Source organism: Fusarium phalaenopsidis (assembly GCF_050370095.1).
Source record: "Fusarium phalaenopsidis strain FUZ10S chromosome Unknown contig_32332, whole genome shotgun sequence".
Classification (NCBI taxonomy): domain Eukaryota; kingdom Fungi; phylum Ascomycota; class Sordariomycetes; order Hypocreales; family Nectriaceae; genus Fusarium; species Fusarium phalaenopsidis.
This window is the reverse complement of record NW_028145391.1, coordinates 1,796,477-1,811,166: the sequence shown is the minus strand read 5'-3', so window position 1 is coordinate 1,811,166 and position 14,690 is coordinate 1,796,477. Positions and strand designations below refer to the sequence as shown.

General features: G+C 53.5%; 2 protein-coding genes across 2 annotated transcripts; one reads left to right on the top strand and one right to left on the bottom strand.

Moving 5' to 3' along the window:
• Nucleotides 1–1,882: 1,882 nt before the first annotated feature.
• On the top strand, nucleotides 1,883–4,162 carry LRP88_13555 (uncharacterized protein; the record flags this gene model as incomplete). Its single annotated transcript, XM_083249916.1, has 2 exons — nucleotides 1,883–2,839; nucleotides 2,951–4,162. The coding sequence occupies 2 exons, from the start codon at nucleotides 1,883–1,885 to the stop codon at nucleotides 4,160–4,162; spliced, it is 2,169 nt and encodes a 722-aa protein (XP_083094250.1).
• A 783-nt stretch (nucleotides 4,163–4,945) lies between these two features.
• Nucleotides 4,946–8,942, bottom strand: LRP88_13554 (uncharacterized protein; the record flags this gene model as incomplete). Its single annotated transcript, XM_083249915.1, has 3 exons — nucleotides 4,946–7,923; nucleotides 7,984–8,705; nucleotides 8,884–8,942. The coding sequence occupies 3 exons, from the start codon at nucleotides 8,940–8,942 to the stop codon at nucleotides 4,946–4,948; spliced, it is 3,759 nt and encodes a 1,252-aa protein (XP_083094249.1).
• Between the last annotated feature and the right edge of the window lie 5,748 nt (nucleotides 8,943–14,690).

The window sequence follows — 14,690 nt, the reverse complement described above, 5'->3', positions numbered from 1 at the left end:
CCGAGTCCTCCTTCGCCACCAATGCAGCTGAAAAGTTCCTTCAGTAGCGCAGATAACGAAGACGGCGAATATCCAAGCCCCGGAATGAGATCATTGGAGACGATTAGTTGGAAGCACCAGTATCCGCAGCCAACAACCGTAATTTTAACCTAGTCCAACCTCGATCACCCCTGAAGACGTTGTGCCTCCCACGTAGGATATCGATCTGTACGATAATAAGACGATAGCCGGGAATCGAGGTCCAGGTCCAGCGGGTGCGCATATCCATGGCATTGGAGTTATCCTCGTGATCCGAGAGCTGCTGTCCACGGGCTCGAGTCACGAAATCAACCAACAAGACAACTGGTGGTGAAGCCATCATCTCACGACTCCACAACACCTGAGGATCGACAGTAGGCGCTAACAATTCGCTAAGATTCATCTCCCCTTTCTTGCTTTAGGGAGGATTCTGTTGACATTAACCTCGAGTGCGTGCGCTGCACTTGTCGCGCTTGTTTTCAAGTCCTGATCTGATTTGATGCTCAGTTAATCAGACAACGGCAGTTCCTTTCAGCCCGCACAATCAATGCCCTGATTTCCGAGCTGAGTGTCTTAAACATTGTTCCACGGGCTGTCTAGAGGTATTGAACTTTTGAGTGACAGCGATGCAGTCTCGGTGAACATTGGACAGGCACCGTCGTTAGAGCTTACGTGTGCCATCTCCTAACAAAGCCCGCGTACCTGAACGGTCCGATGAGGCAGAGCGAATGATATTTCAGAGGTCGGGTCGGTTGAAGAGAATGCTGCTCAAGCCAAGAGATCAAAAGGCTGAGTGAGGGAGGTGCTGGTTTGCCAAGGAGGATCACCCTGGTCCAACACTGGGCTAGTCCAACCTTGTGGGTTCATCCCCAGTACAGCGGAGGTTGGAACCCAGGAGTTGGGATACAGAACCGGGAGAGAAGGTTGAACATGGCTTTCGGAGTAATTGAACCATTGAAACACGTCTTTCGAGTCTGATGGACATATCGAAGGGCTTCACCCACGCGGGCTGTACACTCCCGCAGCGCCTCTGCTCTAGACCAGTCCATCATGCCTCTCTGTGGGTGTCCTCCGACCGACCGCAGAGATGCGCCGCTGGTTGCTGGTGTCGGTGTGTGGGTGTCACGTCCCGAGAGGATGAACACTAAGACACTCTCGGCCTCCATGGCAGGATGAAACAGTGCAAGGAGGCCCTGGCTCCAGCGACAGGACGGCCCCAGTTCCTTTGTGGTAGTAGCCCCAGTCGCTTGGCCTGGGCGGGAGCGCATTGTCGCCTGTGCCGTGGCCGATAAACCCATGCCAGGTTGCGCTAGAGCTTGGCCGTTCAATCGGTGGTGGGTTGGGACAGTACCTAGCGTGCCGGCCGGTTCATTAACGTTCAAACCCTCGCCATCTTGTTCTGGCTCTGGTTCATCTTTCCATGCTCTCTCGACGACGTCAAGGCCAGGCTTGGTCAGACCTCGTTCGGCCTCTACAGAGATCAACAAGTTGATGTCGAGACGAATACCTACCTCCCCAGACTTGGCCTCATCACTCGCTTAAGAGGCCTGCCTGTCGTTCGTTTGTTCGTTTTCGGTTCGATGGCTCACTGGCGGAAAGATCCAGCATGCATCTACACACGGTCGCGTTGCTCTCGATCGCAGCGCTCGTGCATTCCGTCGATGGAATTGTCGTGCGTCGAGGTGAGTTTTATTAGTTGTGATTGATGATGGAGAGGGGGAATACGAATTCATGCTAAAAATCGCCCTCAGACGTCGTGAACCGTGAGGCGGCACCTGCGCGATTCCCCTTAATCAACAGCACCATAGTTGCGACTTCCTCAGGCGGCACCAGCACTCGCTTACTTACACCATCAACCTCGGCACTGGAAACCACCACTTCCAGGCCATCTTCTTTCATCTCCAGCCTCACTACTGAAGCTGCCAAGTCAGTTTCTTTAAAGGACCCTCTTACAGCTGGACACAAGGACCAGACCAAATCTTCCTCTGGCCCGTCGGCACAGCCTCCCATCGGCACCAAAGTCATCAGTGTGCCCAACGATCACTCGTATTCAAAGCATCATTCGGCTTCATTCACTGCAATTCCGGCCAAAGTGCCTCCTTCAGCGGCCAACCAAGCCTCAGATACAGGGGCATCTCCCGATAATTCCAGGGGTTCGGCGAACAAGGCCAGGCCTCAACAAGCGTCTGACCACTACCTTCCCACCGCAGCTGTCGAGTCGGGGAACAATGCCAGGCCTGCGCCTGAAGCGGCCTCGATGGCCTCAGGGCTCTCACGAGGCAGGGTGAGGACTAAACACGCTCCTGATCACTCGTTCCCGACTACATCGGCTCTCAACAAGACCAGATCATCCACTTCAAGCAGCAATGGATGGTACGGTACCACCATTACTTTCAAGGGGAACGGCACCTTCACTGCGGTACCTGCGATCTCCTCAACGCCTTGCACCAGCCTAGGAGAGGATGAGCCCGTCACCGTCTTCTCCATCGTCTATACAGCTACGACAACCTTATACGGCAACTACAGTGACTACACGGCACCTTATCCCGCCATCAACACCCCCAATTACTGTACCACAAGTTCTGAGGCGCTTGGCGAGGAAGAACCTACATCTGCCCCCAAGCCTGGACAACCACCGCCGCCCAAACCATCAGGAGGATTCGGTGTAACCACCAAGCGACCTGGACAGCCAGTGGAAACCTTTTCATCATCTAGGAGGACCGTCACCTTCGTCACCACTGACAAGAATCCTGCCGTCGTTGTTACTTCAAAACCACCTCCACGCTTCAACCGACCCACTCAGGGAGTCAATGGGCTCCCGGTAAGTAGGAAACAGATGGCCCGTCCGTCTAATATGCCTCAGGATGGAAATCATGGCCAACCTGGGGGGGATAACCAAGATGCGAGACCCCAGCAACGGCCTGAATCACAGCCGCAACAACGGCCCCAATCGCAGCCCCAATCGCAGTCTCAACCACAGCCTCAACCACAGCCTCAACCGCAACCGCAACCGCAGGTCGAGTCGCCAAGAACCTTCAGCGTGACTGCCAGAGGTCCAGAAGTCATTATCAACGACCACACCTTTTCAGATCTGAAGCCAGGCCAAACAACAACGGCGACAGCAGACCATGGAACATTTACTATTTTCCCCTCCAAGGTTGTCGGCGAAGGGGCAACAGTCAAGAAACCACAACCTTTGGGAAGCGTGGTCTCGGCTGCCACTCCTACCAAGGCTACAATCGGGGGAGTACCCGTTGTCGTTTCGGGGTCAGAGGCTGTCGTCGGCAGCACGACATTCAAGCTCCCTTTTGTCGGTATGTCGACAAGGATCGAGGTTCCTGTGGCTGGTGCCACTGCGAGAGTAGAAGAACGGCCAGTCTCCATTGTGCCGGGTACAATCGTGGTGGATGACGAGACGCTCACCTACCGCGCAGTCGGTGCACCCCAGACGGATGTTATCATACAGGGAGGCGAAATGGTTACTGCGTCCGGGGTGTCTATCTACGTCTTTCGTTCTACAACCCTCACATACGGACCAGGCATACCAGCGACAACCCAGGTCGTCGACGACGACACCATTACCATTGGCCCTTCCGGTGTTATTGTTGAAGCAACCACTCTTGGTGGTTCTAGTGCCAAAGCCACTGACACCAAGTACCAAATCGTGGGCGGTGCCACCATCACAAAGGTCAGCCCTTCATGGGTAATAATCGATGGGACAACCTTCACAGCTGGACCTGGCGCCAAGAGTACCACGAAAGTGATTGGCGGCGAGACCGTCACCATCGGTCCTAGCGGCATCGCCATTTCTACTACACTTACAGTCCGATACCCATTTGGAGCTTCAACTGTGACTACGATCAAGGCCACGGCAACAGGGACAGACAGCCTACCTACCGAGACTGGAAGTGCCAACAAGAAGGCGAAGAAGAAAGGTAGCAGTGAAGACGAGGAGGACGATGAGGATGATGATGAGGACGAGGATGACGAAGATGTGAAGGACAAGAGTAAGGCCAAAGACAAAGGGAAGGGGAAGGGCGATGATGATAGCGGTGCGGCTTCTCAACGGTTTGGTCTCACTGGGGGAATGACTGGGTTCTGCATAGCGATTGGCGTTTGGACTTGGATTTGGATTTGGATTTAATATGGGCCAAAATGGCTTGGATGGGCGGCATCTTGAATGGAAACCCAGGTTAAGGGGCACATGTCAGGGATACTACGGATGGTAGGGGAAAGACTGGCTCTGGTTGGGCATGTAGGTTTACGACATGACGAATACCTGGCAACGGGGCTCTTGGAAATACGAGCCATAAGCACATGGAAACCGCAAGATGCGGGATATTGTATTGTACCATAGTAATGTATTATCTTGAGACTTGAACCGAGATCATATGACCATGATGTCTCATCCTATCACCGTTTTGCCTTGATTGAGCTGGCATTCCCCTCCCTATTCATAGCCCAAACACAAACTCTGGATCATCCAACCCGAGCCGTCCCGAGGCATTCTTTGTCCTCGAGTGTGCCTGGCAGGAATGATCGACACGAGGATACGAGCGGGGGCGCTCGCGGCATGACGACGCGTCACGGATGGTGATTTGAGACTTGCATTCGTTTGGTGCTGACAGGGGGGAACAAGGTTCAGCTGTCTGCGGCCGTGATGGTGGTTGTTTCGACGTCGGTGGTTGCGAGATATCGACAGATCATATGTCACTGATGGAACAAGGACAAGAATAAGAGATTGTTGCAACGGCTCAGGTAAATGTATAACTATGGTTCTAAAGGGTGCCATGGAGAGGCCGAGAAGTAAAGTAAGATAATCGAATGCTTGCAAAAGAGTCCAATGGAATGGGTATCAGACTCGTCGGCAGCAAGAAGGAAAAGGTCGAAACGCAAACGCAAGCACACACAGATCTCTCGGCGAGCATCACCACCTCTGCACCCCTTTTCCTTTTCCAACACCCTCCGTCTCCAGAGGCGGGAACTCCTCAAACTGAACACCAAGACCAACATCGGATGAAGCATGCCCTGAATCCTCCATGCTGAGCTTGAGAGCAAGTTCAAGGTCATAGTCGCGCGGCTCGGCGCGGCTGGATGAGCCGCCGGTCTTGGATGCTCCTGGCGAGCTGAGTCCTGAATGTTTGCCCTTCTTGCTGGGTTTGGCCTTGTACGTGAGGGAGAACTCGTAGTCGCCTGAGCTCATTGCCGGTGGTGAGTGGCCATTCTCGTTGACACCCTCCATGAGCGAGAGACGAATGGCCTGCTGGATCTGCTGCTCATAGTCGTCCTCGTTTTGCATTCTACGAGAATCCTCCCCAGGAGGGGCCGTGGGAGGAGTCATCTCAGTAATGCTCGGCTCAGGGGTGATGGTGTCGACAGTGGTTTCGCTAAAAGTCGACGCAGTGTCAAGACTAGCATCAGCGGCCGAGTCGCTGGTTCGTCGTTGTTCCTCGAGGAATGCCTCTTCAGAGACCATCTGTGCATACCGTAGAGCCTCTTCCTCTGTCAGGTCGCCAAGTGCACCAACGCCGAAACGATTTTGCAGGCGTGCCCGCTCCTTGGCCTTCTGTTCATTCTCGAGTCGTAGTTCAGCCTCCTCAGCGGCTATGAAGTCGGTAACGACTCCGCCCTGGCGACGGCTGGCCAGACGACCATGAACGTCAGAATGCCTCAGGCGGCGCTTGCGTCCCATAGTATGGGCCGCAGAGCTATATGCCCAGTATCTCAAGAAAGCGCCAAAGGAAACGACGCCTCGAAGGATTGTTGGATCAGGGTCAAGATAGATGGCGCCGACCGCAGAGTAGCTAGACTCGCGAAGAGAAGGATTCATTGTCATCATGTGTCGAGGGACCCGACCATTTGACCTCGCGTTGAGAGTTCGAACAGGCTCGAGGGTAGAAGCCAGGGGATCCCAAGCCTGGACAAGCCCGTCACTTCCGCCGTGGACAACATACAACGCTGTAAGTGCCACGCAGGAGACTTCGGGGGACTCAGTCTGAATCTGACGAACTGGGTCGATGCCTGTACCCTTGGTGTTGTCTCTGGCATTCCACACAAGAACAGCACCCGCGTCGGTTCCGATAGCAAACAGTCGAGACCTGCGGCCTGGGATTTCCTCCTCGGCTGCGTAGAGGGGGTCTTCAGCGAGTGTGAGAACCGCAGTATTCGAACGATCCAGGCCAACACTGGTGATTGTAGCATGGAAGTGCCCTTTCAGGTTCATTGGACAGCTATCCCACTCATGGAGATGTGATAGTGAGTCTGGCGACGACGCAGAGGCAGGAGAAGCAAGCCCTGGTGATTCTTGCTCAGGAGTCCCGGTGGTCTCTCCCGGCGCTGTTCCGAAGAGCGATGATTGACTGGCAGCAGGAGGTGCAGGAGGGGCCGGTGCCAGAATAACGGAAGACGACTGAGCCTCCTGAGAAACCAGAGATCGAGTATAGCGTTGGATGTTTGCGGGACGACCTTCAGCTAGGCCACAGTCGATCACAAAGATGCTCTCGCCTGCACCCTGGCCGTCGTCACTGGCAAAATCAACTTCCAGCTTGCGTTGCATATCCCATCCCTCACAGACCTTCCTGAAGTGAGCCGGCTTATGGCGCAGGAACTTCTCAATCTCCCGAGCTTCAGCAGTCAACTGACTCTTGCTCAGGTTCATCGAGTTGGAAGGAGACCTGGGTGAGTATGCTCCTCTGATTGCATTCTTGTCCAGATCATCCGGGCGAGCAACGCGCCGCGTAGAGTCGAGGAGGTGCCAGTATACTGAACGTCCAGCATACCAAGCGTTCTTGGTAATGTCCTCGCTCTTTGCCTGGTTCTGTGCGCTGGGCGTCTCAGTCAGGTAGTACACTTCGCCGAGAGCATTCAGAGCAACTGCAAAGATTCTTCCAGTCGTCTTTCGCTTCTGGCTGTAATTATCATCAACCTTGAGGGAAATGATGGGCACACCAGGGCTAAGAACCCATCGAGCGGTGATTTCTCCAGCCTGATATCGCTGCGGGCCAGAATCGCCACCAATAGCGAAGGATGTTACGACACCAAGGGTTGAGCCAGTAAGCATTCCGATCATCGAATTGGTGTTTGCAGGCACAGCCTGCGACTTTGCCAGCCAGACGCTGCAGATAGCCTCAGACATTTCTGGAATCTTGGGGATATCAGGATAGGTATCCACGACGCCAGAATCACCTCCAAGATACCGTCCACGGTTCTCGTTGGTGCTGCGGAAGTAGGCACGGCCTCCTGGGAAGCCTTCACCGGCGAGCAGACCGTAAGGCTGGCTCACATCAAGAACGTTGGGGGTGGCAGCAGGGCCTTCTCCCAGGCCAAATGGCACCAAGTTCGGGACAACCTCATCAAGCTGCATCGAGCTGAAAGGGTCCACGAATCCCCATTTCTCGATTCTTCCGTTGGTGGGATCGCTAATCGATGCGACTCCTAGATCTGCGGCTCCATGGATGGCTCGCGGGGGCTTCTTCCCGTTGGTGAACACAGCGTGGAGGCTTGACACGAGCCAGGGCAGCTTCGAATTGAAAGTCAAAACTGCGCTGGTTTTCTTTCCAGAGCGGACAGATGCGCCAATGCCACCAGAGGCAGCCGAAGCACCAGGCTTGCCGCGCGCAAGACTCCTCATCAGGCGCGTACGGAGCAAGTACTCCTTTCTCCAAGATGCCATGGGCGTAAGACGAGCAAAGTATCGAGACTCGGACTGGATCAAATCGTGCGAACTATGAGCCCAAATATCCACGTTTGTCTTGACTTCGAGCGCCTCGTGTCCTGGGAAATACCGCAGAAAGGCCATTCTCCAGGCATGTGAGCTGGTGATGAGCGCATAGAAGCGCTTCGATACCAGGGCGATCGCGGCATGGGAATCGGAGTGCAAGTGCGAAAAGATGTGCGTCAAAAGCTCTATAGAAGTCCCAAGTTAGACTCTTTACATTCGATCTTATCAGAGGTATGATAACGCACCATTGGGGAAGTCTGCGAGCTGAACACCATCAGAAGGCGTCTCTGTGCGCTTGGTGACCTTGAAGCCCAGGGCTTTCTTAGGGGTCGGCGGAGTCATTGCACTCTCATACTCAGAGATGCGATGGCCGGGAGCTGCAGGTCGACCGGCCGATCCATGGCTGAGACTCAGTCGGCGTAGCTCTTCATCGAGCAAGTCGGCGTCGACGTCATGGCCGGAGTCCCGGCGGAGGGCCGAGGCAGAGCGCGGCTCAGGACCACTCGAGTCTCGGGAGAGAGCTCGGCGGAGGCCACGCGGGTCACGGTGAAGGAGGCCATGCTGGGAGGAGGAGGTGTAAAATGGATTGTCCTGGTGAGTCAGAGGTTCTGGATTCTCGGGAGGCTCTTGTTGCATATAGCTGAAGGCGTGGAACTCGGGGAACAGGGGTGACGACTGTGCAGGGAGTGTTTGCACAGTCTGGGGCGCCGGGGCGATAGAGTTGAAGCGGGTGGAGAGATTGGTTGGGCGCTGCAAGAGTGTGTCGCTGCGAGGAGCTTGGAGTTGACGACGACGAGGGGGAGGAGTTGGTGGTGATGGTTCCAAGTTGGTCTTTTCTGCCGCGCGACGCCGCGTCGAGCTTCTTTGGCTGGGAAATTGCGTTGCCGATGATGAGCCGGCCAGAGAGTCCGTAGAGGTCGTGAGGAGGGGGAGCCAATAGCTGACCACAACAAGACATCGTGTTTCTCTATTTCGAAAAAGCGATCAAGTGACGATTTCTCGCGATCGATGCTATGCTCTGATCTGAAAACGTGCTATTCAAGAGTTCCGGTTCTTATTCTCGTTCTACTGTGGGCGTTGTCAACTGGCTTGAGTTCGCCGCGTGAGTCATCTAATGGCTGTTATTGAGCCATTACTCTACCTACTTAGATCCATCAACAGTGATGCCTAGAGGAAGAAGATAAAAGTCTTTTAACAGGTGCATCTCGAATACCAATTCTTGAATCATTTCACAAACCTTACTGTCAAGTTTGACTTTCATTGCCTTAGAGTACATCTGCCTATCTAGCCGAATGAGACTGAGATCGGATGAAAACATCAACCCTCTATTGTTGTCAGCTTTCTATCGAGATGAGGTTTACCCCAGAGACTTACATTGTGTGCCTGGACGAAGCTGATGAGTTCTTCTTGAGCCCTGATTCACTGAATGCACCCTGATCTTCAGCCCAGCTGAGAGGCCTCAAACACATTAACCACAACGATCTCAACGCCGTGCCACAGCAACGTCTTCCGAAACTCAGGCTGAGACCAAGATCCCTTCAACCGCCTCACTGCCTTGACTTAATTTGAATGTCTCTGATCATCTGAGACTCTGCCAGCCAACCTTGTGAGACTCCTGTTGAATGCCTCAGCCTGTGGAACCATGTGCGTGGGCGTCAACATACCCGATACCCAGCCGGGTCTCCCTATCGAAACGCCCCTCGATCTCAACAACTCGTGGCTTCATTCCCGATCTTGAATTCCTGCCTTAGACATAATTCTTGCCAAAGACATGACTCTCCAAGACCTCCACTGTTGGGCCGCCAACCCTGGACTCCGTCTGGGTGAAACAGACAGCATCACCTTTCGTATCGGCATGTCAATGACATGACAACCCCAACCTGTGAGCAATATACTGCGCAAGAATCTGGAGATTTCCACGTTGTGGAACGATGCTGTAAGAGTCCCGGGCCTTGGTGATGGGTGATGGGTCTCTGTTTTTTTCCCACATGGCCAGAACCTGCGGGCAGCTCTCAACTCGCAGGATTCGACAACGTCATGTAGGCTTGAAACGAGTGCATCATGACCAGTCATCGAGGCATTTATCCGCTCTGTGATACAGCTCATTCATGTAATATGCCAACTGCCGGCAGATGAGCTGAATTGGGACCGAGAATAACGGCGCTCTCTGGTAGGCAGACGACTGTGCCAGCGCTTGTGAAATATGGGGAGACTGGGATATTGAAAGTGTTTATGGCGGGGATAGCTGCGAGGACAGGTGCTCCGTAATAGATGAGAGTCTCATTCTAGCACATCCATCGACCCGAAATCACAATTGAGTTCTCGTGAGCCTGTCCTAGTTTCTTTCTCCTGTCAACGTCAACATTTGGCCGAGTTGCCGTCTGGACATGGATGAACGGGAGCCGAAGTTTCAGTGGCGCCGGCGGATCGGCGGGCCCTCCCGTCCCGCGGCGCCACTCTACGTTATCCGTACAATGGATGGAGAGGAGATCCAACTTTATCAGCATGTGTTGTTGGTTGAGCTGAAGTTTCCTACGTCTGCTGCAGGCCAGGTCAGGCCGCCTCGTCTCGCTTCGGTCGTCGGAAGGATGCCATCTGCCGAGATTTGTCACCATGACGATGCCGTCCAGGAAAAGCCTCTCTCCTGCAAGTGCTTGGCTCCGGGTCATTGGGTCATCAGCCCATCCAGCACTAGAGGGCCGCGGAAGCAAGGCGTTGCAGGCTGCGTGACAAGTCACGCTGCACCAAGCCCAAGATGGCTCTGAACCGGCTTCAACTGACTGCGGCTCCTGCAACCATTCACTCTCGGTTGGAGCGGGAGATGCGTAGATAGTAACCAGGCACACTGTACTGTACAGTACCTACGGTACAGACACCTAGCCCGGCCCAGAACCCCGGCTCGTCGTCCCCACGCGCAAGGGAGTCCAACGAGCGTCCTGCCTTTCCAGGGATCGACCTCCGAGCAGGAGATCTGACACCCCCCTCCCCGGATTGCTAGCGGTTCGCATTTCACAAGGAACCGGTGAGCCAATGCTGTCATGGCCGCTGTCAAGGGTCCCGGCCATCAGTCTCTGAAGCCGTCGAACCCGCGTCCTCTGGTTTGTCAATTTCGAAAGTACCTGACAGCTTGGGCATGATCCCTGGGACCTCTCTGCTCGATAACGGGTGGCCGTGCGTGGAACTATCCATCAGTCCCTGCAAGCTAGCGTTGATACTTTGGCTGGCGCTGATTGCCTGCCTGCAAGCTGGGAACCCTCCTTTCCATTTCCTTGCTGCTCTTGAAAAAAATCTCTTCAAGGGATTGAGTCAGGGGATATCGATTTCTAAGGCGGCGAACCGTCGTGCAGACGGCGCCAAGGTAGAGGGCCCATGTGTGCACCTCCAATTTTGCCTGACGAGACCGTCTTCAACGCCGTTGCCAGCCACGACGGGGGGGACTGGGACTGCGGGCCAGGTCACGGCTTGTGGGCACAAGCCCTGCCTGGTGCTGGATTCTTGCAGTGCGTTGTCGGCGAAGAGGGTTGGCCGAAGGCAAGGCGTCCTCAATCATGATCTGACGGAACCCTGTTGCTTGCGTTGTCCTACGTATCCCTCGGAGGCTTGGCCTCTTTTCTTGACGAGGCCAAGGCCCTGAGTGTCGGAGCGAAAGGGGATCAAGCTGGACACAACGGAGATGGAAGTAGTTGTGAAGGGGATACTCTATCAGCCGAGAATCTTGAGGACTTGTAGGGCCAAGACCAGGCCAAGCAGGGAATACGAGCACCAATCTTAAGCAGTTTGCTGTTCCTCACGAACTGTATTCTCACGTGCGATATTGTCAAGACTGTAAAATGTTAGTTGTTAAACACGTTGAAAGACTACTTACTGCCAACAACCACAAACCTGATCTGCCTTGCTTCATAAAAATATGTCGACGAGGTACACTCTACCGTTACTAGGAAGAAGCAGTTTTAAACAGTGTACCCGGAAGACACGAAGTAGCTTGTCCCTCCAGGGAAGGTCGTAGAAGGTATTGACACAGGGCAAAGAATTTGGGTTGGAGGTCAATTTGCATTGACATCTCCAAGAGTTCCTGCACACTATAACAAAAACACATACATATAGCTGGCTGGAAACACGAGACTCAAAGCGTGCAATCATCGCGGAGCATGCAAACGCCACATGGTATTTTAAACAGACGTCATTCGGCGCATTGAAGATGGCGTCTGGGTTTACAAGAGTCTTGGCGGGCTTCTAAGAAAGACTGGTCGAAAACGTTGAGGCCAGAGGGCACACAAGCCAGTAATTCTGATCCAGGTGTCAGCAACTCGAAGTCACGAGTGCGTACATGAGCTCTGATTGAGTAAACATGCCGGTGAGCTCTGCCATCCAGAAACCTCTCAACGCATCCGGTGTTGACGAGGCCCTTCACACCCACAGATCCTCAACGATTCAATAACGCGAAAGTGTGTTCTTGAACATCGTATAACCCAAACGCCCTTCCCGTCACTCACACGGATACCGGATCAATTCAATCTCGCTTTGTTAACGAGAGGTCATGGCGGAAGCCCGATTACCTGCCTCTTCGTTTGGGCACGAGCATCACCAGCTCGCCAGCAAACCTAACTTCTATCCCATTCAGCCGATGTTCGTATAACGATGGATTCAGTAAGAGCGTCAAAGGCGGCGCCACACGTTTCAACCACAGTTCCTAAGCACGAGTCTGCTGATGAGGCGTATACAAAGGCAGAGAAGTGTAATAGAAATGGCGTCTGTCAGCATCGCCAGCAAGCTAATTAAGCCTCCATGTAATCTTAAGCTTTTCGGAATGAGGCACAACCGCAGTGTTAAATCGTTAAGTCCGAAGGCCCGGCATGCCGTTTATACGAAACACGCTACTCACTCAGTCAAAGACAGCCTTCCAATCATCTACTGCCTCTATACCTGCAAATGGTAATCCGAAGTGACTTGGATGATCCAAGTGGGGCAGATTTGTTTTTCAAGCACAGACGGATGGCAGTAAACCTACAAACAAACAACTACGAATACAAACACTCTTCCATGACTTACAACTGGATCATATATCGATCATCCTATCCTCCGAATACTCTATGTTTAACGTGGGATCAATTTCATCTCTTGATTAGTACCACATATGCCTTAATATTTCTCATCTCGTCCATGGTCTCGGTTCACCTTCAACACTGTCCAGGTGGTGATCCACACGTCGAGGTATGTGCATCCTTCTCCGTCCGTGGCATTTTCGTCTTGCAGGTGGGATCGAGGTGGAGAGACTAGGATTGTTTTAATATGAGGCTGGCAAAAGGGCCTGGAAAGAAACAGCATGTCTCTCAACTGTTGTAGTGGCAGTGGGCACAGTCACAACGCATGACATCTATCAAGGGGACGTGTGCTGAAAACACTCCGTCCAGCGGCCATGACCACCTATGTTTCACATGCTAACAAAGGATATCAGAAGGAATACACGCCGTACCTTTGGAACTGGAGTATATGCAGATATTATCGCCACGGACATCACAGCGCAGGATAGACATTCTCAAACGAGTGGATCAAGAGGCAATGCAATCAACAACTGCCGAAAACTGACTCCCCACGGCGGCTACCCGGCTCAAAGAGATGACTGTAAGAAGCGGCATTGATATCCATGTGATGAAGCTCTACCGGCTTAATGTAGTTACTGTGCTACCTAGTAAACTCGAGGATCTCGGAAGCAAGCAGAGCTAGAAGCAGGAATGTCGCCACAAACAGTGTCCCAAAGGAGGATGATTGCCCTGTAGCAATGCGATTTGTGCAACCCTCGCCCTTTGGCACAACGACCAGAGATATTTGTGTACATAGGAATAATCACGCCGAGTCCGGAGACTTGGGCAGAGGTTTATGCGTCCCCTTGCTTGGAGCGATGAAGTGCCAGCTACCACTGGGCTGTAAATCTACAGATGACAGAGCGAATGGAGTCTTGCGAGCACTGTATTCGCCGACTTTGAGTTTCTCACCCTCCCTAGTAATAGCAATTCCTCTCCAAGTCATTACTGGATCCTGACGGATATGGCAGCTGGGTCATTCCTACCGCGGTCAAGCATGGGATAACAAAGGGAGCATGTCCTGAGAAAACAAGAGGAATACGACTAAGGCAGTGGCATGTGTAACAAAGTCTGGTCCATGCCCAATTCTACCATGGCAGTCCAGACTAGCCAAAGGATAGAAGGGATTGGGATTATAGACCTCTGACGGTGACATAAATTCTGGTTTGCTTACGATACACACGTCGGTGATCTGCTTTAGATAAGATGCACGTAGTACAGACAAGGGCGGTGAAAGCCCAACACCCAATTCACAGGCAGGTGTGTACAGTACAAGCGCCGGGATCCGGTGGCAATGGTCCGTCCAGAATTGGGCTGTCAGCTTCTTGTTGGCCATGTCTCAGGTGCTGAAACCGGCCCGCTGGGACTGCTGGGAACCCAAGACCTTTTGAAGAGGGCGACGCACATGAAGCCACCGACGGTCATTGATGGGTGGATCAACGGCCGCCAGCCTGTCTCTCTCTGTCAGCGAGCGTCAGTAGCACAAGGTTCTGTCAGTCGGCGTTAGGTGCCCAAAGTGCGACTACAAGGATCTAAGATTCCAGCATCACGACCGACTGATGGCTCGATCTCATGAGAGCAGCAGCAGCCATTGGCAGGCAGGCAGGCAGGCAAGCTTTGGGCCCGAACTCGCGCCTCCCGCTCCCCCTCTTCTGGACGGCTGCCATTTCTGGCGTCTCTGACGACAAACTTACCGCCGGAGTGGTTCGTGGAGCCTCTCGAATCTTACCCTCGAGTTAGCCCGAAACCTTCATTTCCAGTCCGGTATTCCTATTCCTCCACTCCACTCCCCTCTGATCCATCCAATCCATCTTGATTTTGACCAAGGAGAATGGGGGTGGGCGCTCGGTCTCCCATGGTCGATCCTCCAG